Source organism: Oncorhynchus mykiss, chromosome 4 (assembly GCF_057628025.1).
Source record: "Oncorhynchus mykiss isolate SJ-2025 chromosome 4, ASM5762802v1, whole genome shotgun sequence".
Classification (NCBI taxonomy): domain Eukaryota; kingdom Metazoa; phylum Chordata; class Actinopteri; order Salmoniformes; family Salmonidae; genus Oncorhynchus; species Oncorhynchus mykiss.
In genome coordinates this window covers 3613862-3638311 of record NC_143025.1, presented here as the reverse complement: position 1 = coordinate 3638311, position 24450 = coordinate 3613862, and the positions used below count along the sequence as shown (strand labels likewise).

The following is a 24450-nucleotide window of genomic DNA, read 5'->3' as shown; positions in this document are numbered from 1 at the left end:
CCCTACTAGCTGTCAGACACTACTGTTCCCTAGTCACCTTACCAGCTGTCAGACACTACTGTTCCCTAGTCACCCTACAGACACTACTGTTCCCTAGTCACCCTACAGACACTACTGTTCCCTAGTCACCCTACAGACACTACTGTTCCCTAGTCACCTTACAGACACTACTGTTCCCTAGTCACCCTACAGACACTACTGTTCCCTAGTCACCCTACTAGCTGTCAGACACTACTGTTCCCTAGTCACCCTACTAGCTGTCAGACACTACTGTTCCCTAGTCACCCTACTAGCTGTCAGACACTACTGTTCCCTAGTCACCCTACAGACACTACTGTTCCCTAGTCACCCTACAGACACTACTGTTCCCTAGTCACCCTACAGACACTACTGTTCCCTAGTCACCCTACAGACACTACTGTTCCCTAGTCACCCTACAGACACTACTGTTCCCTAGTCACCCTACTAGCTGTCAGACACTACTGTTCCCTAGTCACCCTACAGACACTACTGTTCCCTAGTCACCCTACAGACACTACTGTTCCCTAGTCACCCTACAGACACTACTGTTCCCTAGTCACCCTACAGACACGACTGTTCCCTACTCACCCTACAGACACTACTGTTCCCTAGTCACCCTACAGACACTACTGTTCTCTAGTCACCCTACAGACATTACTGTTCCCTAGTCACCCTACAGACACTACTGTTCCCTAGTCACCCTACTAGCTGTCAGACACTACTGTTCCCTAGTCACCCTACAGGCACTACTGTTCCCTAGTCACCCTACAGACACTACTGTTCCCTAGTCACCCTACTATCTGTCAGACACTACTGTTCCCTAGTCACCCTACTAGCTGTCAGACACTACTGTTCCCTAGTCACCTTACCAGCTGTCAGACACTACTGCTCCCTAGTCACCCTACAGACACTACTGTTCCCTAGTCACCCTACAGACACGACTGTTCCCTACTCACCCTACAGACACTACTGTTCCCTAGTCACCCTACAGACACTACTGTTCCCTAGTCACCCTACAGACACTACTGTTCCCTAGTCACCCTACAGACACTACTGTTCCCTAGTCACCCTACAGACACTACTGTTCCCTAGTCACCCTACAGACACTACTGTTCCCTAGTCACCCTACAGACACTACTGTTCCCTAGTCACCCTACAGACACTACTGTTCCCTAGTCACCCTACTAGCTGTCAGACACTACTGTTCCCTAGTCACCCTACTAGCTGTCAGACACTACTGTTCCCTAGTCACCCTACTAGCTGTCAGACACTACTGTTCCCTAGTCACCCTACAGACACTACTGTTCCCTAGTCACCCTACAGACACTACTGTTCCCTAGTCACCCTACAGACACTACTGTTCCCTAGTCACCCTACAGACACTACTGTTCCCTAGTCACCCTACAGACACTACTGTTCCCTAGTCACCCTACAGACACTACTGTTCCCTAGTCACCCTACAGACACTACTGTTCCCTAGTCACCCTACCACACTAGTCTGACTGTAGTAGTGTACCTGTCTCATCTGAGAATGAAGGCTCTGCCCCAGTGTACTCTGGTAAATGTAGTGCAGGATGCTTCCTGGTCCACTTCTCTTGCCAACTGAAGATTTGATTATGGCGGTTGGGAAAACAGGCCCTGAAATACAAGACCGGTACAGTCAATAACATCAAGATAAATACAGTATCATTTCTGGAGTGGGGGAAATTAAATAGAGGACAGCACAGCCAATCAAAAGCTTCTATAACGGAGATTGGCGTTTCTATTAGATCCATTGGTGTTACTAGCAGACCTGTTTTCAATGTGCTCTTCCCGTCCATCTTCTGCCGAAGCTTCATGGAGATGGTTTGTCCTGCAGCCCCAGACGTTTCTCCATTCTGCCTCCTCGACTTCTGCTTCGATTCAGATGCTTCTGAAGGACCCTTCTTTGCCCGTGCCATTTCTGAGTGTGTGTAAAACATTTTTTTTTTTAAATAACACGAATAACTTGTGTTCACGGCTAAATCAAAGTTCGACCGGCTCTTCAAACACCAAGTGTATTTTTAACAAAACACCTGTGCAGTGCAGCTATGGACGGACTATTATTCCTATTCCTCAACCTGAAATGAATGGAAGATAAAATGGGGGAAGTGACACCTTTCCAATTCATTGGTGATTGATGAAATAAACGCATCAACATGAACAAAAACAGTTGCATTTTCAAATTGGGGTCAACCACACGGATCAAAGATAAACAAAAACATGAAATAGATGCACAGTATGTGACTATATACACAGTATGTGACTATATATACACAGTCTGTGACTATATACACAGTATGTGACTATATACACAGTATGTGACTATATATACACAGTATGTGACTATATACACAGTATGTGACTATATACACAGTATGTGACTATATACACAGTATGTGACTATATATACACAGTATGTGACTATATACACAGTATGTGACTATATACACAGTATGTGACTATATACACAGTATGTATTCTAGCTGGCTAGAATAGATACCGTCACCCGATACTGACCACCTGGTACTGACCTTCACCCGGTACTGGCCTTCACCCGGTACTGGCCTTCACCCGGTACTGACCTTCACCCGGTACTGGCCTTCACCCGGTACTGGCCTTCACCCGGTACTGGCCTTCACCCGGTACTGGCCTTCACCCGGTACTGGCCTTCACCCGGTACTGGCCTTCACCCGGTACTGGCCTTCACCCGGTACCGGCCTTCACCCGGTACTGACCTTCACCCGGTACTGACCTTCACCCGGTACCGACCTTCACCCGGTACCGACCTTCACCCTGTACTGACCTTCGCCTGGTACCGACCTTCGCCTGGTACCGACCTTCACCCAGTACTGACCACCCGGTACTGACCTTCACCTGGTACTCAACCCTGCACCTTAGAGACCACTGCCCTTTCTACAGGGTCATTGAACACTGGTCACTTTAATAATGTTTACTGTTTCACCCACTTCATATGTATATACTGTATTCTAGTCAAGGCCTGTCCTATTTAACTACTACTGTCCACTTCATATGTATATACTGTCTTCTAGTCAAGGCCTGTCCTATATAACTACTACTGTCCACTTCATATGTATATACTGTATTCTAGTCAAGGCCTGTCCTATATAACTACTACTGTCCACTTCATATGTATATACTGTATTCTAGTCAAGGCCTGTCCTATTTAACTACTACTGTCCACTTCATATGTATATACTGTATTCTAGTCAAGGCCTGTCCTATTTAACTACTACTGTCCACTTCATATGTATATACTGTATTCTAGTCAAGGCCTGTCCTATTTAACTACTACTGTCCACTTCATATGTATATACTGTATTCTAGTCAAGGCCTGTCCTATATAACTACTACTGTCCACTTCATATGTATATACTGTATTCTAGTCAAGGCCTGTCCTATTTAACTACTACTGTCCACTTCATATGTATATACTGTATTCTAGTCAAGGCCTGTCCTATTTAACTACTACTGTCCACTTCATATGTATATACTGTATTCTAGTCAAGGCCTGTCCTATTTAACTACTACTGTCCACTTCATATGTATATACTGTATTCTAGTCAAGGCCTGTCCTATTTAACTACTACTGTCCACTTCATATGTATATACTGTATTCTAGTCAAGGCCTGTCCTATTTAACTACTACTGTCCACTTCATATGTATATACTGTATTCTAGTCAAGGCCTGTCCTATTTAACTACTACTGTCCACTTCATATGTATATACTGTATTCTAGTCAAGGCCTGTCCTATTTAACTACTACTGTCCACTTCATATGTATATACTGTATTCTAGTCAAGGCCTGTCCTATCTAACTACTACTGTCCACTTCATATGTATATACTGTATTCTAGTCAAGGTTCTGCTGTACAGCTTCTCTATATTTATTTAACTAGGCAAGTCAGTTAAGAACAAGTTCTTATTTACAATGACGGCCTACACCGGCCAAACCCGGATGATGCTGGGCCAATTGTGCGCCGCCCTATGGGACTCATGGCCGGTTGTGATACAGCCTGGATTCGAACCATGGTGTCTGTAATGACGCCTCTAGCACTGAGATGCAGTGGCTTAGACTGCTGGCTGGTAGCTTATTCTTTAGATGTTTGGGGCTGCTGGTGAACCCTGATGTGCAGCACAATCAGACACTAGACTAGATGTTTGGGGCTGCTGGTGAACCATGATGTGCAGCACAATCAGACACTAGACTAGATGTTTGGGGCTGCTGGTGAACCCTGATGTGCAGCACAATCAGACACTAGACTAGATGTTTGGGGCTGCTGGTGAACCCTGATGTGCAGCACAATCAGACACTAGACTAGATGTTTGGGGCTGCTGGTGAACCCTGATGTGCAGCACAATCAGACACTAGACTAGATGTTTGGGGCTGCTGGTGAACCATGATGTGCAGCACAATCAGACACTAGACTAGATGTTTGGGGCTGCTGGTGAACCCTGATGTGCAGCACAATCAGACACTAGACTAGATGTTTGGGGCTGCTGGTGAACCATGATGTGCAGCACAATCAGACACTAGACTAGATGTTTGGGGCTGCTGGTGAACCCTGATGTGCAGCACAATCAGACACTAGACTAGATGTTTGGGGCTGCTGGTGAACCCTGATGTGCAGCACAATCAGACACTAGACTAGATGTTTGGGGCTGCTGGTGAACCATGATGTGCAGCACAATCAGACACTAGACTAGATGTTTGGGGCTGCTGGTGAACCCTGATGTGCAGCACAATCAGACACTAGACTAGATGTTTGGGGCTGCTGGTGAACCCTGATGTGCAGCACAATCAGACACTAGACTAGATGTTTGGGGCTGCTGGTGAACCATGATGTGCAGCACAATCAGACACTAGACTAGATGTTTGGGGCTGCTGGTGAACCATGATGTGCAGCACAATCAGACACTAGACTAGATGTTTGGGGCTGCTGGTGAACCCTGATGTGCAGCACAATCAAACACTAGACTAGATGTTTGGGGCTGCTGGTGAACCCTGATGTGCAGCACAATCAGACACTAGACTAGATGTTTGGGGCTGCTGGTGAACCCTGATGTGCAGCACAATCAGACACTAGACTAGATGTTTGGGGCTGCTGGTGAACCCTGATGTGCAGCACAATCAGACACTAGACTAGATGTTTGGGGCTGCTGGTGAACCCTGATGAGACTTTGCTTTCGGGAGTCGATAGTTAGGTTTCCATTCAATTTGCGACAGATTTTCATGTGAATATTATAAAATCTTTATAAAAAATAAAAAAAAAACAATATGCCATTTCAGAGTTTCCTTTAGGAGAATTTGGCGCCGGACAACATGACAGGGAAGGTTTTAATTTACTGGACATTGGAGAAATGGAATGGACGCCATCTCGATCCAACACCTTCAATAAACCAGGGATGTTGGCCAAACGAGACACGTTTACATGACATGTCCTTAAAAACGGCCTATAACAAATTTACAAAAAACACTATTCCTTGTGTAACAGTATAACTTTTAGACCGTCCCCTCCGCCCATACCCGGGCCACTGCCTTCCTATGACAGGTCTGCAGTAGCTAAAGCTTAATAAATAGCCGCACCATACCAAACCTTCAAAAACGTTTCTAAACTTTATTAGGGTCATATCAAAAATAAGTCAAGCCATTGGGGAGACCTCACTACCTGCCCCCTAAAAAAAACACTCCCTAACCCTAACCCCCTGGTAAATTTCGATCTGTCCCTAATTTCCTGCAATTCTATCAATTTTGCTACGGGGTGTTGTACTGTGTATTTATATACTGGATTCTTAGCTCACTCTAATGTATCTACTACTGTACATATTATTCTTGGAGCGGCAGGGTAGCCTAGTGGTTAGAGTGAAGGTTGCAAGTTCAAACCCCCGAGCTGACAAGGTACAAATCTGTCGTTCTGCCCCTGAACAGGCAGTTTAACCCACTGTTCCTAGGCCGTCATTGAAAATAAGAATTTGTTCTTATTAACTGACAAGCCTAGATAAATAAAGGTTTTAAAAAAAAAAAAAAAACATCCTAGTATATCTCGTGTAAATGCATCATTATTAGTTGTTTTTATTGGTTATCCGTGTACCTAATTGACATTGTACTGCATTGTTAGGAGCTAGTAACGTAAGAATGTCGCTGCACCGGGTTTACCATCTGCCAAACTGTGTACACGTAACACGACCGATAAACTTTTTATTTGATTTAATGGTTGAACAACAACAAACGACTAACGCTACGGCCGGACACCCAGCCTGGCTGTGTAATAATGCATGTTCTTCAAATGGCATGAAAATACATTACCAGTGTAATACGGTAGCGCTGCTTTTTCCTCCTTGAATTGTTATTTTTCATGCCCACACACTACACGTGAGAAGCGCTTTATGTAAGTGAAAGTCCAGTGTTTTGTAACGTCTCTGTGTTACATCTTCTTGCCAGCAGGTGGCATGTTGGAAATAGATTCCGGAAGTTTTGCACACCGGAAATAGTAGGGTGGAACTTCCGGTGGTTCAGTCTACGATGATTGGTTGAGTTTGTCCGCGAGGCGGCTGAGCGGGGCGAGTTTGAAACTAGTGGAGAAGTTAACAAGGAGACTGAGTTGAGAATATCAAACGATGACAATTTACGTGAGTATTTGCAAATACTAGTAACCGATTTATTTAGCTAATATCGCAAAGGTAAATCCTTAGTTTCTGCTACTACCACCCTGTACATTAGAGACTGCCCTATGTACATAGTCATTCAACACGGGTCACTTTTATTTCACTAGGCAAGTTAAATAAAATAACACATTCTTATTTACAATGACGGCCTACCGTTCAGGGGCAGAACGACATATTTTGACCTTGTCAGCTCTGGGATTTGATCCAGCAACCTTTCGAGTTATTAGTCCAACGCTCGAACCACTAGGCCACCTGCCGCCTCCAATGTTTACATACTCGCAACCAATCCAATTCGATTTGCTGTATTGTATTTCTGGTGACGGAGGGGTTGGAGACCTGGCAGGCCTCTCCTGTAGGACACCTGACTGACCGCGGCTCATCACATTGGAACTATATTGTCCAGGTGTAGTGCCGTGTGAAGCCCCCTGGGAGCGGAGGATGAGGTATTACGGTGATCAGCTACACGCTCCGGACGGACTCAAAGCCAACAGGAATGAGGCATTTAGCTACACTCGCATTAACATCTGCTAACCATGTGTATGTGACCAATAAAAATTTGATTTGATTTAATGAGGTATGTGTCTGTGAAACCTCGGTGTGACATGTATGTGTGAAAGCCCTCTCTTTGCTCCTGCGAGAGATAAAATATTTGACATCACAAAAGGAAGATATTGGTGTAACTGCTTTACGTGTGAATGTGAGAAAACATTTTTTTTTTTTTTCTTCCACGTTTGTCAATGAAGCTAAACAAGTTGCTGGATCAAACGGAATAATAAATAAACAAATCTCTAACAAGCCCTTTGCTTTTGACAGACTCCTCCGAGAAGGTGTTCGGCATCAAGACGTCACAGATGGAATTGTTCCAGGATGTTGCCACGTCCCTCGTTGATGACCTCATTCACAACAAGAACGGTAAGAAGAAACAGGGAACATTTGTTTTTATATTCTATTGCCAAGTATTTCGACCGACTGGTAATCTGTGATTAGAGGCCAGATACTATTCTATTATCAAGTATAACAACGACTGGTAATCTGTGATCGGAGGCTAGATACTATTCTATTATCAAGTATAACAACGACTGGTAATCTGTGATTAGAGGCTAGATACTATTCTATTGCCAAGTATAACAACGACTGGTAATCTGTGATCGGAGGCTAGATATTATTCTATTGCCAAGTATTTCGACCGACTGGTAATCTGTGATCAGAGGCTAGATACTATTCTATTATCAAGTATAACAACGACTGGTAATCTGTGATCAGAGGCTAGATACTATTCTATTATCAAGTATAACAACGACTGGTAATCTGTGATCAGAGGCCAGATATTATTCTATTGTCAAGTATAACAACGACTGGTAATCTGTGATCAGAGGCCAGATACTATTCTATTGTCAAGTATAACAACGACTGGTAATCTGTGATCAGAGGCCAGATACTATTCTATTGTCAAGTATAACAACGACTGGTAATCTGTGATCAGAGGCTAGATACTATTCTATTATCAAGTATAACAACGACCGGTAATCTGTGATCAGAGGCCAGATACTATTCTATTGCCAAGTATAACAACGACTGGTAATCTGTGATCAGAGGCCAGATACTATTCTATTGCCAAGTATAACAACGACTGGTAATCTGTGATCAGAGGCCAGATACTATTCTATTATCAAGTATTATCAAATTATGAAAAAGGCAAGGATTGTCATTTTGAATTCCGTTAAAGTGAGTGTGGAAGAGGTGAGATAATTATTGTCGTCTGTCAAGCCGCCAGGGTCTGACAACTGGGATGGAGAATTACTGAGGATAATAGTGGACGATATTGCCAGTCCTATTTGTCATATCTTCAGTTTCATCCTACTAGAGAGTGTGTTCCCTTAGTCAGGCCTGGAGGGAAGTTAAAGTCATTCCGCTACCTAAGAATAGTAAAGCCCTCTTTACTGGCTCAAATAGCCGACCACGAGTAGTAATGGGATCCATAATAAATACAAATATGCCGTAACTTGACCTGTTGTACACTGCATCTAGTGTGTTACCGAACATCACTGCCTGCATTACTTCTAAACTGGGTCGTATTCATTAGAAATCAAGTGGGCCAACATGGAGGAGGGACTAACCTGAATTTGTCCAATAAGAAAATATTATTTCATTTTTTTTGGTTTTTTTTTGTTGTTGCAAAACGTTTTGTGGTGTTACACACTAAATAATAGATTGTCTTCTTTTCTCTCTTCTGCAGACGGCAGGTAGCCTAGTGGTTAGAGTGTAGAGGTGGCAGGTAGTCTAGTGGTTAGAGTGTAGAGGTGGCAGGTAGCCTAGTGGTTAGAGTGTAGAGGTGGCAGGTAGTCTAGTGGTTAGAGTGTAGAGGTGACAGGTAGTCTAGTGGTTAGAGTGTAGAGGTGGTAGGTAGCCTAGTGTTTAGAGTGTAGAGGTGGCAGGTAGTCTAGTGGTTAGAGTGTAGAGGAGGCAGGTAGTCTAGTGGTTAGAGTGTAGAGGTGGCAGGTAGTCTAGTGGTTAGAGTGTAGAGGTGGCAGGTAGTCTAGTGGTTAGAGTGTAGAGGAGGCAGGTAGTCTAGTGGTTAGAGTGTAGAGGAGGCAGGTAGCCTAGTGGTTAGAGTGTAGAGGTGGCAGGTAGTCTAGTGGTTAGAGTGTAGAGGTGGCAGGTAGCCTAGTGGTTAGAGTGTAGAGGTGGCAGGTAGTCTAGTGGTTAGAGTGTAGAGGTGACAGGTAGTCTAGTGGTTAGAGTGTAGAGGTGGTAGGTAGCCTAGTGGTTAGAGTGTAGAGGTGGCAGGTAGTCTAGTGGTTAGAGTGTAGAGGAGGCAGGTAGTCTAGTGGTTAGAGTGTAGAGGTGGCAGGTAGTCTAGTGGTTAGAGTGTAGAGGTGGCAGGTAGCCTAGTGGTTAGAGTGTAGAGGTGGCAGGTAGTCTAGTGGTTAGAGTGTAGAGGTGGCAGGTAGTCTAGTGGTTAGAGTGTAGAGGTGGCAGGTAGCCTAGTGGTTAGAGTGTAGAGGTGGCAGGTAGCCTAGTGGTTAGAGTGTAGAGGTGGCAGGTAGTCTAGTGGTTAGAGTGTAGAGGTGGCAGGTAGTCTAGTGGTTAGAGTGTAGAGGTGGCAGGTAGTCTAGTGGTTAGAGTGTAGAGGAGGCAGGTAGCCTAGTGGTTAGAGTGTAGAGGTGGCAGGTAGCCTAGTGGTTAGAGTGTAGAGGTGGCAGGTAGTCTAGTGGTTAGAGTGTAGAGGTGGCAGGTAGTCTAGTGGTTAGAGTGTAGAGGAGGCAGGTAGCCTAGTGGTTAGAGTGTAGAGGTGGCAGGTAGCCTAGTGGTTAGAGTGTAGAGGTGGCAGGTAGCCTAGTGGTTAGAGTGTAGAGGAGGCAGGTAGCCTAGTGGTTAGAGTGTAGAGGTGGCAGGTAGCCTAGTGGTTAGAGTGTAGAGGTGGCAGGTAGCCTAGTGGTTAGAGTGTAGAGGTGGCAGGTAGTCTAGTGGTTAGAGTGTAGAGGAGGCAGGTAGTCTAGTGGTTAGAGTGTAGAGGTGGCAGGTAGCCTAGTGGTTAGAGTGTAGAGGTGGCAGGTAGCCTAGTGGTTAGAGTGTAGAGGAGGCAGGTAGTCTAGTGGTTAGAGTGTAGAGTAGGCAGGTAGCCTAGTGGTTAGAGTGTAGAGGTGGCAGGTAGCCTAGTGGTTAGAGTGTAGAGGAGGCAGGTAGCCTAGTGGTTAGAGTGAAGGTTGCAAGTTTAAACCCCCGAGCTGACAAGGTACAAATCTGTCGTTCTGCCCCTGAACAGGCAGTTAACCCACTGTTCCTAGGCCGTCATTGAAAATAAGAATTTGTTAAATAAAGGTACAATTTGAAATATATATATTTTTTAACCCTATGGGGCAACGGTCAGTGGGAAGACCTTCACTATGACTGGATCTCCAGGACAGGGGGGTTCCTTAGACACGATCTTCAACAGCATCCCCCCCTCCTCTTACTAGGCCAAACGATTCGATTAGAGAAATAAACAACATTTTGTTTGTCATTCATCTCGCCCGTGATCGTGTTGTTAATCGCTCTCTGAAGATCTATACTTTCGTTCTTCATAAACTAGTTCCTGAGTCGAGCTGCGTCCGTTATTTCTATTCCGTTTGAGACGTCTGTGAATTCTGCCCGTCCTCGTTCCATGAGACACACTGTCACTATTTATCTACTTCCAGGTGTTCACGGCGGACGAGAAGAATGGTATGGAGGTCCACAATCGCTTAGATGCTCTGTCGGAGCGTCAGAACAGGAAGTACCAGCCAACGGGAGTGTCAGAACAGGAAGTACCAGCCAACGGGAGTGTCAGAACAGGAAGTACCAGCCAACGGGAGTGTCAGAACAGGAAGTACCAGCCAACGGGAGTGTCAGAACAGGAAGTACCAGCCAACGTCTGAGCTGCAACTCGTTTCTGTTTTCCGATGTGATTTATCATCCTAACTGACAACCGCAGACATCAAATGTCTGTATAGTTTCCTATTAGAGTAGTAGTTATCTCCTGGTAGTTATCTCCGGGTCCTATTGGCTACTGTATGGTATAGTTATCTCCTGGTAGTTATCTCCGGGTCCTATTGGCTACTGTATGGTATAGTTATCTCCTGGTAGTTATCTCCGGGTCCTATTGGCTACTGTATGGTATAGTTATCTCCTGGTAGTTATCTCCGGGTCCTATTGGCTACTGTATGGTATAGTTATCTCCTGGTAGTTATCTCCGGGTCCTATTGGCTACTGTATGGTATAGTTATCTCCTGGTAGTTATCTCCTGGTCCTACTGGCTACTGTATGGTATAGTTATCTCCTGGTAGTTATCTCCTGGTCCTATTGGCTAATGTATGGTATAGTTATCTCCTGGTAGTTATCTCCGGGTCCTATTGGCTACTGTATGGTATAGTTATCTCCTGGTAGTTATCTCCTGGTCCTACTGGCTACTGTATGGTATAGTTATCTCCTGGTAGTTATCTCCGGGTCCTATTGGCTACTGTATGGTATAGTTATCTCCTGGTCCTACTGGCTACTGTATGGTATAGTTATCTCCGGGTAGTTATCTCCGGGTCCTATTGGCTACTGTATGGTATAGTTATCTCCTGGTAGTTATCTCCGGGTCCTATTGGCTACTGTATGGTATAGTTATCTCCTGGTAGTTATCTCCGGGTCCTATTGGCTACTGTATGGTATAGTTATCTCCTGGTAGTTATCTCCTGGTCCTATTGGCTACTGTATGGTATAGTTATCTCCTGGTAGTTATCTCCTGGTCCTATTGGCTACTGTATGGTATAGTTTCCTATTAGAGTAGTAGTTATCTCCGGGTACTACTGGCTACTGTATGGTATAGTTATCTCCGGGTCCTACTGGCTACTGTATGGTATAGTTAGTTATCTCCTGGTCCTACTGGCTACTGTATGGTATAGTTATCTCCGGGTCCTACTGGCTACTGTATGGTATAGTTATCTCCGGGTCCTACTGGCTACTGTATGGTATAGTTATCTCCGGGTCCTACCGGCTACTGTATGGTATAGTTATCTCCTGGTCCTACTGGCTACTGTATGGTATAGTTATCTCCGGGTCCTACTGGCTACTGTATGGTATAGTTATCTCCGGGTCCTACTGGCTACTGTATGGTATAGTTATCTCCGGGTCCTACCGGCTACTGTATGGTATAGTTATCTCCGGGTACTACTGGCTACTGTATGGTATAGTTATCTCCGGGTCCTACTGGCTACTGTATGGTATAGTTATCTCCGGGTACTACTGGCTACTGTATGGTATAGTTATCTCCGGGTCCTACCGGCTACTGTATGGTATAGTTATCTCCTGGTAGTTATCTCCGGGTCCTATTGGCTACTGTATGGTATAGTTATCTCCTGGTAGTTATCTCCTGGTCCTACTGGCTACTGTATGGTATAGTTATCTCCGGGTCCTACCGGCTACCGTATGGTATAGTTATCTCCGGGTCCTACTGGCTACTGTATGGTATAGTTATCTCCGGGTCCTACCGGCTACTGTATGGTATAGTTATCTCCTGGTCCTACTGGCTACTGTATGGTATAGTTATCTCCGGTTCCTACTGGCTACTGTATGGTATAGTTATCTCCGGGTCCTACTGGCTACTGTATGGTATAGTTATCTCCGGGTCCTACCGGCTACTGTATGGTATAGTTATCTCCGGGTACTACTGGCTACTGTATGGTATAGTTATCTCCGGGTCCTACTGGCTACTGTATGGTATAGTTATCTCCGGGTACTACTGGCTACTGTATGGTATAGTTATCTCCGGGTCCTACCGGCTACTGTATGGTATAGTTATCTCCGGGTACTACTGGCTACTGTATGGTATAGTTATCTCCTGGTCCTACTGGCTACTGTATGGTATAGTTATCTCCGGGTCCTACCGGCTACTGTATGGTATAGTTATCTCCTGGTCCTACTGGCTACTGTATGGTATAGTTATCTCCTGGTAGTTATCTCCGGGTCCTATTGGCTACTGTATGGTATAGTTTCCTATTAGAGTAGTAGTTATCTCCGGGTCCTATTGGCTACTGTATGGTATAGTTATCTCCGGGTACTACCGGCTACTGTATGGTATAGTTATCTCCGGGTACTACTGGCTACTGTATGGTATAGTTATCTCCGGGTACTACTGGCTACTGTATGGTATAGTTATCTCCGGGTCCTACCGGCTACTGTATGGTATAGTTATCTCCGGGTACTACTGGCTACTGTATGGTATAGTTATCTCCTGGTAGTTATCTCCGGGTCCTATTGGCTACTGTATGGTATAGTTATCTCCTGGTAGTTATCTCCGGGTCCTATTGGCTACTGTATGGTATAGTTATCTCCTGGTAGTTATCTCCTGGTCCTACTGGCTACTGTATGGTATAGTTATCTCCGGGTCCTACCGGCTACTGTATGGTATAGTTATCTCCTGGTCCTACTGGCTACTGTATGGTATAGTTATCTCCTGGTAGTTATCTCCGGGTCCTATTGGCTACTGTATGGTATAGTTATCTCCTGGTCCTACTGGCTACTGTATGGTATAGTTATCTCCTGGTGCTACTGTATGGTATAGTTATATCCTGGTCCTACTGGCTACTGTATGGTATAGTTATCTCCTGGTAGTTATCTCCTGGTCCTACTGGCTACTGTATGGTATAGTTATATCCTGGTCCTACTGGCTACTGTATGGTATAGTTATCTCCTGGTCCTACTGGCTACTGTATGGTATAGTTATCTCCTGGTACTACTGGCTACTGTATGGTATAGTTATCTCCTGGTCCTACTGGCTACTGTATGGTATAGTTATCTCCTGGTCCTACTGGCTACTGTATGGTATAGTTATCTCCGGGTCCTACTGGCTACTGTATGGTATAGTTATCTCCGGGTACTACTGGCTACTGTATGGTATAGTTATCTCCTGGTCCTACTGGCTACTGTATGGTATAGTTATCTCCTGGTCCTACTGGCTACTGTATAGTATAGTTTCCTATTAGAGTAGTAGTTATATATATATAGTTCACTAAAGCTTATTTACAATATTGAATATTTAGTTGTGTGATCACATATGAAGCCAGAACGAGCTGAATATATGCATGATGATTCAGCCAAAGATGGACTGCGGTATTGTGTTTCATAACTAACGGTCCCACAATGCAACAATGTGGTTCCTTTTGTTTTCACTCGTACCTTTCGGATTTTCTCAGCGCTAGTTTTTTTCAGGACCGTTGCATTTCTCGTTACCTGACAGACAGTGGGACGTCACTGAAGAGTAGCGGTGTCCCATTGTATTCTCGTTACCTGACAGACAGTGGGACATCACTGAAGAGTAGCGGTGTCCCATTGTGTTCTCGTTACCTGACAGACAGTGGGACGTCACTGAAGAGTAGCGGTGTCCCATTGTGTTCTCGTTACCTGACAGACAGTGGGACGTCACTGAAGAGTAGCGGTGTCCCATTGTATTCTCGTTACCTGACAGACAGTGGGACGTCACTGAAGAGTAGCGGTGTCCCATTGTGTTCTCGTTACCTGACAGACAGTGGGACGTCACTGAAGAGTATCGGTGTCCCATTGTATTCTCGTTACCTGACAGACAGTGGGACGTCACTGAAGAGTAGCGGTGTCCCATTGTGTTCTCGTTACCTGACAGACAGTGGGACGTCACTGAAGAGTATCGGTGTCCCATTGTGTTCTCGTTACCTGACAGACAGTGGGACGTCACTGAAGAGTAGCGGTGTCCCATTGTGTTCTCGTTACCTGACAGACAGTGGGACGTCACTGAAGAGTAGCGGTGTCCCATTGTGTTCTCGTTACCTGACAGACAGTGGGACGTCACTGAAGAGTAGCGGTGTCCCATTGTGTTCTCGTTACCTGACAGACAGTGGGACGTCACTGAAGAGTAGCGGTGTCCCATTGTGTTCTCGTTACCTGACAGACAGTGGGACGTCACTGAAGAGTATCGGTGTCCCATTGTATTCTCGTTACCTGACAGACAGTGGGACGTCACTGAAGAGTATCGGTGTCCCATTGTGTTCTCGTTACCTGACAGACAGTGGGACGTCACTGAAGAGTAGCGGTGTCCCATTGTGTTCTCGTTACCTGACAGACAGTGGGACGTCACTGAAGAGTAGCGGTGTCCCATTGTATTCTCGTTACCTGACAGACAGTGGGACGTCACTGAAGAGTAGCGGTGTCCCATTGTATTCTCGTTACCTGACAGACAGTGGGACGTCACTGAAGAGTAGCGGTGTCCCATTGTGTTCTCGTTACCTGACAGACAGTGGGACGTCACTGAAGAGTAGCGGTGTCCCATTGTATTTCTCGTTACCTGACAGACAGTGGGACGTCACTGAAGAGTAGCGGTGTCCCATTGTATTCTCGTTACCTGACAGACAGTGGGACGTCACTGAAGAGTAGCGGTGTCCCATTGTATTCTCGTTACCTGACAGACAGTGGGACGTCACTGAAGAGTAGCGGTGTCCCATTGTGTTCTCGTTACCTGACAGACAGTGGGACGTCACTGAAGAGTATCGGTGTCCCATTGTATTCTCGTTACCTGACAGACAGTGGGACGTCACTGAAGAGTAGCGGTGTCCCATTGTGTTCTCGTTACCTGACAGACAGTGGGACGTCACTGAAGAGTAGCGGTGTCCCATTGTGTTCTCGTTACCTGACAGACAGTGGGACGTCACTGAAGAGTAGCGGTGTCCCATTGTATTCTCGTTACCTGACAGACAGTGGGACGTCACTGAAGAGTAGCGGTGTCCCATTGTGTTCTCGTTACCTGACAGACAGTGGGACGTCACTGAAGAGTAGCGGTGTCCCATTGTATTCTCGTTACCTGACAGACAGTGGGACGTCACTGAAGAGTAGCGGTGTCCCATTGTGTTCTCGTTACCTGACAGACAGTGGGACGTCACTGAAGAGTAGCGGTGTCCCATTGTGTTCTCGTTACCTGACAGACAGTGGGACGTCACTGAAGAGTAGCGGTGTCCCATTGTGTTCTCGTTACCTGACAGACAGTGGGACGTCACTGAAGAGTAGCGGTGTCCCATTGTGTTCTCGTTACCTGACAGACAGTGGGACATCACTGAAGAGTAGCGGTGTCCCATTGTGTTCTCGTTACCTGACAGACAGTGGGACGTCACTGAAGAGTAGCGGTGTCCCATTGTGTTCTCGTTACCTGACAGACAGTGGGACGTCACTGAAGAGTAGCGGTGTCCCATTGTGTTCTCGTTACCTGACAGACAGTGGGACGTCACTGAAGAGTAGCGGTGTCCCATTGTATTCTCGTTACCTGACAGACAGTGGGACGTCACTGAAGAGTATCGGTGTCCCATTGTGTTCTCGTTACCTGACAGACAGTGGGACGTCACTGAAGAGTAGCGGTGTCCCATTGTGTTCTCGTTACCTGACAGACAGTGGGACGTCACTGAAGAGTAGCGGTGTCCCATTGTATTCTCGTTACCTGACAGACAGTGGGACGTCACTGAAGAGTAGCGGTGTCCCATTGTATTCTCGTTACCTGACAGACAGTGGGACGTCACTGAAGAGTAGCGGTGTCCCATTGTGTTCTCGTTACCTGACAGACAGTGGGACGTCACTGAAGAGTAGCGGTGTCCCATTGTGTTCTCGTTGCCTGACAGACAGTGGGACGTCACTGAAGAGTAGCGGTGTCCCATTGTGTTCTCGTTACCTGACAGACAGTGGGACATCACTGAAGAGTAGCGGTGTCCCATTGTGTTCTCGTTACCTGACAGACAGTGGGACGTCACTGAAGAGTAGCGGTGTCCCATTGTGTTCTCGTTGCCTGACAGACAGTGGGACGTCACTGAAGAGTAGCGGTGTCCCATTGTGTTCTCGTTACCTGACAGACAGTGGGACGTCACTGAAGAGTATCGGTGTCCCATTGTGTTCTCGTTGCCTGACAGACAGTGGGACGTCACTGAAGAGTAGCGGTGTCCCATTGTGTTCTCGTTACCTGACAGACAGTGGGACGTCACTGAAGAGTAGCGGTGTCCCATTGTGTTCTCGTTACCTGACAGACAGTGGGACGTCACTGAAGAGTAGCGGTGTCCCATTGTGTTCTCGTTACCTGACAGACAGTGGGACGTCACTGAAGAGTAGCGGTGTCCCATTGTGTTCTCGTTACCTGACAGACAGTGGGACGTCACTGAAGAGTAGCGGTGTCCCATTGTGTTCTCGTTACCTGACAGACAGTGGGACGTCACTGAAGAGTAGCGGTGTCCCATTGTGTTCTCGTTACCTGACAGACAGTGGGACGTCACTGAAGAGTAGCGGTGTCCCATTGTGTTCTCGTTACCTGACAGACAGTGGGACGTCACTGAAGAGTAGCGGTGTCCCATTGTATTCTCGTTACCTGACAGACAATGGGACGTCACTGAAGAGTATCGGTGTCCCATTGTGTTCTCGTTACCTGACAGACAGTGGGACGTCACTGAAGAGTAGCGGTGTCCCATTGTGTTCTCGTTACCTGACAGACAGTGGGACGTCTCTGAAGAGTATCGGTGTCCCATTGTGTTCTCGTTACCTGACAGACAGTGGGACGTCACTGAAGAGTAGCGGTGTCCCATTGTATTTCTCGTTACCTGACAGACAGTGGGACGTCACTGAAGAGTATCGGTGTCCCATTGTGTTCTCGTTACCTGACAGACAGTGGGACGTCACTGAAGAGTAGCGGTGTCCCATTGTATTTCTCGTTACCTGACAGACAGTGGGACGTCACTGAAGAGTAGCGGTGTCCCATTGTGTTCTCGTTACCTGACAGACAGTGGGACGTCACTGAAGAGTAGCGGTGTCCCATTGTGTTCTCGTTACCTGACAGACAGTGGGACGTCACTGAAGAGTAGCGGTGTCCCATTGTGTTCTCGTTACCTGACAGACAGTGGGACGTCACTGAAGAGTAGCGGTGTCCCATTGTATTCTCGTTACCTGACAGACAGTGGGACGTCACTGAAGAGTAGCGGTGTCCCATTGTGTTCTCGTTACCTGACAGACAGTGGGACGTCACTGAAGAGTAGCGGTGTCCCATTGTGTTCTCGTTACCTGACAGACAGTGGGACGTCACTGAAGAGTATCGGTGTCCCATTGTGTTCTCGTTACCTGACAGACAGTGGGACGTCACTGAAGAGTAGCGGTGTCCCATTGTGTTCTCGTTACCTGACAGACAGTGGGACGTCACTGAAGAGTAGCGGTGTCCCATTGTGTTCTCGTTACCTGACAGACAGTGGGACGTCACTGAAGAGTAGCGGTGTCCCATTGTGTTCTCGTTACCTGACAGACAGTGGGACGTCACTGAAGAGTAGCGGTGTCCCATTGTGTTCTCGTTACCTGACAGACAGTGGGACGTCACTGAAGAGTAGCGGTGTCCCATTGTGTTCTCGTTACCTGACAGACAGTGGGACGTCACTGAAGAGTAGCGGTGTCCCATTGTGTTCTCGTTACCTGACAGACAGTGGGACGTCACTGAAGAGTAGCGGTGTCCCATTGTGTTCTCGTTACCTGACAGACAGTGGGACGTCACTGAAGAGTAGCGGTGTCCCATTGTGTTCTCGTTACCTGACAGACAGTGGGACGTCACTGAAGAGTAGCGGTGTCCCATTGTGTTCTCGTTACCTGACAGACAGTGGGACGTCACTGAAGAGTAGCGGTGTCCCATTGTGTTCTCGTTACCTGACAGACAGTGGGACGTCACTGAAGAGTAGCGGTGTCCCATTGTGTTCTCGTTACCTGACAGACAGTGGGACGTCACTGAAGAGTAGCGGTGTCCCATTGTGTTCTCGTTACCTGACAGACAGTGGGACGTCACTGAAGAGTAGCGGTGTCCCATTGTGTTCTCGTTACCTGACAGACAGTGGGACGTCACTGAAGAGTAGCGGTGTCCCATTGTGTTCTCGTTACCTGACAGACAGTGGGACGTCACTGAAGAGTAGCGGTGTCCCATTGTATTCTCGTTACCTGACAGACAGTGGGACGTCACTGAAGAGTAGCGGTGTCCCATTGTGTTCTCGTTACCTGACAGACAGTGGGACGTCACTGAAGAGTAGCGGTGTCCCATTGTGTTCTCGTTACCTGACAGACAGTGGGACGTCACTGAAGAGTAGCGGTGTCCCATTGTGTTCTCGTTACCTGACAGACAGTGGGACGTCACTGAAGAGTAGCGGTGTCCCATTGTGTTCTCGTTACCTGACAGACAGTGGGACGTCACTGAAGAGTAGCGGTGTCCCATTGTGTTCTCGTTACCTGACAGACAGTGGGACGTCACTGAAGAGTAGCGGTGTCCCATTGTGTTCTCGTTACCTGACAGACAGTGGGACGTCACTGAAGAGTAGCGGTGTCCCATTGTGTTCTCGTTACCTGACAGACAGTGGGACGTCACTGAAGAGTAGCGGTGTCCCATTGTGTTCTCGTTACCTGACAGACAGTGGGACGTCACTGAAGAGTAGCGGTGTCCCATTGTGTTCTCGTTACCTGACAGACAGTGGGACGTCACTGAAGAGTAGCGGTTTCCCATTGTGTTCTCGTTACCTGACAGACAGTGGGACGTCACTGAAGAGTAGCGGTGTCCCATTGTGTTCTCGTTACCTGACAGACAGTGGGACGTCACTGAAGAGTAGCGGTGTCCCATTGTGTTCTCGTTACCTGACAGACAGTGGGACGTCACTGAAGAGTAGCGGTGTCCCATTGTGTTCTCGTTACCTGGCAGACAGTGGGACGTCACTGAAGAGTAGCGGTGTCCCATTGTGTTCTCGTTACCTGACAGACAGTGGGACGTCACTGAAGAGTAGCGGTTTCCCATTGTGTTCTCGTTACCTGACAGACAGTGGGACGTCACTGAAGAGTAGCGGTGTCCCATTGTGTTCTCGTTACCTGACAGACAGTGGGACGTCACTGAAGAGTAGCGGTGTCCCATTGTGTTCTCGTTACCTGACAGACAGTGGGACGTCACTGAAGAGTAGCGGTGTCCCATTGTGTTCTCGTTACCTGACAGACAGTGGGACGTCACTGAAGAGTAGCGGTGTCCCATTGTGTTCTCGTTACCTGACAGACAGTGGGACGTCACTGAAGAGTAGCGGTGTCCCATTGTGTTCTCGTTACCTGACAGACAGTGGGACGTCACTGAAGAGTAGCGGTGTCCCATTGTGTTCTCGTTACCTGACAGACAGTGGGACGTCACTGAAGAGTAGCGGTGTCTCATTGTGTTCTCGTTACCTGACAGACAGTGGGACGTCACTGAAGAGTAGCGGTGTCCCATTGTGTTCTCGTTACCTGACAGACAGTGGGACGTCACTGAAGAGTAGCGGTGTCCCATTGTGTTCTCGTTACCTGACAGACAGTGGGACGTCACTGAAGAGTAGCGGTGTCCCATTGTGTTCTCGTTACCTGACAGACAGTGGGACGTCACTGAAGAGTAGCGGTGTCCCATTGTGTTCTCGTTACCTGACAGACAGTGGGACGTCACTGAAGAGTAGCGGTGTCCCATTGTGTTCTCGTTACCTGACAGACAGTGGGACGTCACTGAAGAGTAGCGGTGTCCCATTGTGTTCTCGTTACCTGACAGACAGTGGGACGTCACTGAAGAGTAGCGGTGTCCCATTGTGTTCTCGTTACCTGACAGACAGTGGGACGTCACTGTAGAGTAGCGGTGTCCCATTGTGTTCTCGTTACCTGACAGACAGTGGGACGTCACTGAAGAGTAGCGGTGTCCCATTGTATTCTCGTTACCTGACAGACAGTGGGACGTCACTGAAGAGTAGCGGTGTCCCATTGTGTTCTCGTTACCTGACAGACAGTGGGACGTCACTGAAGAGTAGCGGTGTCCCATTGTGTTCTCGTTACCTGACAGACAGTGGGACGTCACTGAAGAGTAGCGGTGTCCCATTGTATTCTCGTTACCTGACAGACAGTGGGACGTCACTGAAGAGTAGCGGTGTCCCATTGTATTTCTCGTTACCTGACAGACAGTGGGACGTCACTGAAGAGTAGCGGTGTCCCATTGTGTTCTCGTTACCTGACAGACAGTGGGACGTCACTGAAGAGTAGCGGTGTCCCATTGTGTTCTCGTTACCTGACAGACAGTGGGACGTCACTGAAGAGTAGCGGTGTCCCATTGTATTTCTCGTTACCTGACAGACAGTGGGACGTCACTGAAGAGTAGCGGTGTCCCATTGTGTTCTCGTTACCTGACAGACAGTGGGACGTCACTGAAGAGTAGCGGTGTCCCATTGTGTTCTCGTTACCTGACAGACAGTGGGACGTCACTGAAGAGTAGCGGTGTCCCATTGTATTCTCGTTACCTGACAGACAGTGGGACATCACTGAAGAGTAGCGGTGTCCCATTGTGTTCTCGTTACCTGACAGACAGTGGGACGTCACTGAAGAGTAGCGGTGTCCCATTGTGTTCTCGTTACCTGACAGACAGTGGGACGTCACTGAAGAGTAGCGGTGTCCCCATTGTGTTCTCGTTACCTGACAGACAGTGGGACGTCACTGAAGAGTAGCGGTGTCCCATTGTGTTCTCGTTACCTGACAGACAGTGGGACGTCACTGAAGAGTAGCGGTGTCCCATTGTGTTCTCGTTACCTGACAGACAGTGGGACGTCACTGAAGAGTAGCGGTGTCCCATTGTGTTCTCGTTACCTGACAGACAGTGGGACGTCACTGAAGAGTAGCGGTGTCCCATTGTGTTCTCGTTACCTGACAGACAGTGGGACGTCACTGAAGAGTAGCGGTGTCCCATTGTGTTCTCGTTACCTGACAGACAGTGGGACGTCACTGAAGAGTAGCGGTGTCCCATTGTATTCTCGTTACCTGACAGACAGTGGGACGTCACTGAAGAGTAGCGGTGTCCCATTGTGTTCTCGTTACCTGACAGACAGTGGGACGTCACTGAAGAGTAGCGGTGTCCCATTGTGTTCTCGTTACCTGACAGACAGTGGGACGTCACTGAAGAGTAGCGGTGTCCCATTGTGTTCTCGTTACCTGACAGACAGTGGGACGTCACTGAAGAGTAGCGGTGTCCCATTGTGTTCTCGTTACCTGACAGACAGTGGGACGTCACTGAAGAGTAGCGGTGTCCCATTGTGTTCTCGTTACCTGACAGACAGTGGGACGTCACTGAAGAGTAGCGGTGTCCCATTGTGTTCTCGTTACCTGACAGACAGTGGGACGTCACTGAAGAGTAGCGGTGTCCCATTGTATTTCTCGTTACCTGACAGACAGTGGGACGTCACTGAAGAGTAGCGGTGTCCCATTGTGTTCTCGTTACCTGACAGACAGTGGGACGTCACTGAAGAGTAGCGGTGTCCCATTGTGTTCTCGTTACCTGACAGACAGTGGGACGTCACTGAAGAGTAGCGGTGTCCCATTGTATTCTCGTTACCTGACAGACAGTGGGACATCACTGAAGAGTAGCGGTGTCCCATTGTATTCTCGTTACCTGACAGACAGTGGGACGTCACTGAAGAGTAGCGGTGTCCCATTGTGTTCTCGTTACCTGACAGACAGTGGGACGTCACTGAAGAGTAGCGGTGTCCCATTGTATTCTCGTTACCTGACAGACAGTGGGACGTCACTGAAGAGTAGCGGTGTCCCATTGTGTTCTCGTTACCTGACAGACAGTGGGACGTCACTGAAGAGTATCGGTGTCCCATTGTGTTCTCGTTACCTGACAGACAGTGGGACGTCACTGAAGAGTAGCGGTGTCCCATTGTGTTCTCGTTACCTGACAGACAGTGGGACGTCACTGAAGAGTAGCGGTGTCCCATTGTGTTCTCGTTACCTGACAGACAGTGGGACGTCACTGAAGAGTAGCGGTGTCCCATTGTATTCTCGTTACCTGACAGACAGTGGGACGTCACTGAAGAGTAGCGGTGTCCCATTGTGTTCTCGTTACCTGACAGACAGTGGGACGTCACTGAAGAGTAGCGGTGTCCCATTGTGTTCTCGTTACCTGACAGACAGTGGGACGTCACTGAAGAGTAGCGGTGTCCCATTGTGTTCTCGTTACCTGACAGACAGTGGGACGTCACTGAAGAGTAGCGGTGTCCCATTGTGTTCTCGTTACCTGACAGACAGTGGGACGTCACTGAAGAGTATCGGTGTCCCATTGTGTTCTCTTTACCTGACAGACAGTGGGACGTCACTGAAGAGTAGCGGTGTCCCATTGTGTTCTCGTTACCTGACAGACAGTGGGACGTCACTGAAGAGTAGCGGTGTCCCATTGTATTCTCGTTACCTGACAGACAGTGGGACGTCACTGAAGAGTATCGGTGTCCCATTGTGTTCTCTTTACCTGACAGACAGTGGGACGTCACTGAAGAGTAGCGGTGTCCCATTGTGTTCTCGTTACCTGACAGACAGTGGGACGTCACTGAAGAGTATCGGTGTCCCATTGTGTTCTCTTTACCTGACAGACAGTGGGACGTCACTGAAGAGTAGCGGTGTCCCATTGTGTTCTCGTTACCTGACAGACAGTGGGACGTCACTGAAGAGTAGCGGTGTCCCATTGTATTCTCGTTACCTGACAGACAGTGGGACGTCACTGAAGAGTAGCGGTGTCCCATTGTGTTCTCGTTACCTGACAGACAGTGGGACGTCACTGAAGAGTAGCGGTGTCCCATTGTGTTCTCGTTACCTGACAGACAGTGGGACGTCACTGAAGAGTAGCAGTGTCCCATTGTGTTCTCGTTACCTGACAGACAGTGGGACGTCACTGAAGAGTAGCGGTGTCCCATTGTGTTCTCGTTACCTGACAGACAGTGGGACGTCACTGAAGAGTAGCGGTGTCCCATTGTGTTCTCGTTACCTGACAGACAGTGGGACGTCACTGAAGAGTAGCGGTGTCCCATTGTGTTCTCGTTACCTGACAGACAGTGGGACGTCACTGAAGAGTAGCGGTGTCCCATTGTGTTCTCGTTACCTGACAGACAGTGGGACGTCACTGAAGAGTAGCGGTGTCCCATTGTATTCTCGTTACCTGACAGACAGTGGGACGTCACTGAAGAGTAGCGGTGTCCCATTGTATTCTCGTTACCTGACAGACAGTGGGACGTCACTGAAGAGTAGCGGTGTCCCATTGTGTTCTCGTTACCTGACAGACAGTGGGACGTCACTGAAGAGTAGCGGTGTCCCATTGTATTTCTCGTTACCTGACAGACAGTGGGACGTCACTGAAGAGTATCGGTGTCCCATTGTGTTCTCGTTACCTGACA

The 24450-nt window shown here is 47.7% G+C and overlaps 1 protein-coding gene and 1 long non-coding RNA gene across 6 annotated transcripts in view; one reads left to right on the top strand and one right to left on the bottom strand.

Annotated features, from left to right (window-relative positions):
* ddb2 (damage specific DNA binding protein 2) overlaps positions 1–6513 on the bottom strand; it is a 47157-nt gene extending 40644 nt beyond the window's left edge. For 3 of the 5 annotated variants that reach the window (XM_090230839.1, XM_090230837.1, XM_090230840.1), the window contains exons 1-3: positions 6369–6509; positions 1814–1963; positions 1538–1659 (exon numbers count right to left, since the gene is read on the bottom strand). In XM_090230839.1, the coding sequence (XP_090086965.1) occupies positions 1538–1659; positions 1814–1961 (270 nt within the window). In that variant the 5' untranslated portion in view covers positions 1962–1963; positions 6369–6509. Of the gene's footprint in view, positions 1–1537; positions 1660–1813; positions 1964–6368 lie in introns of all 5 variants that reach the window. The other 2 variants (XM_090230838.1, XM_090230841.1) reach the window with 2 other exon arrangements.
* A 1031-nt stretch (positions 6514–7544) lies between these two features.
* Positions 7545–12825, top strand: LOC118945786 (uncharacterized). The gene is made up of 2 exons (XR_005040892.2): positions 7545–7639; positions 10906–12825. It is a non-coding gene; the product is annotated as an uncharacterized LOC118945786 (long non-coding RNA).
* The last annotated feature ends 11625 nt before the right edge of the window (positions 12826–24450 follow it).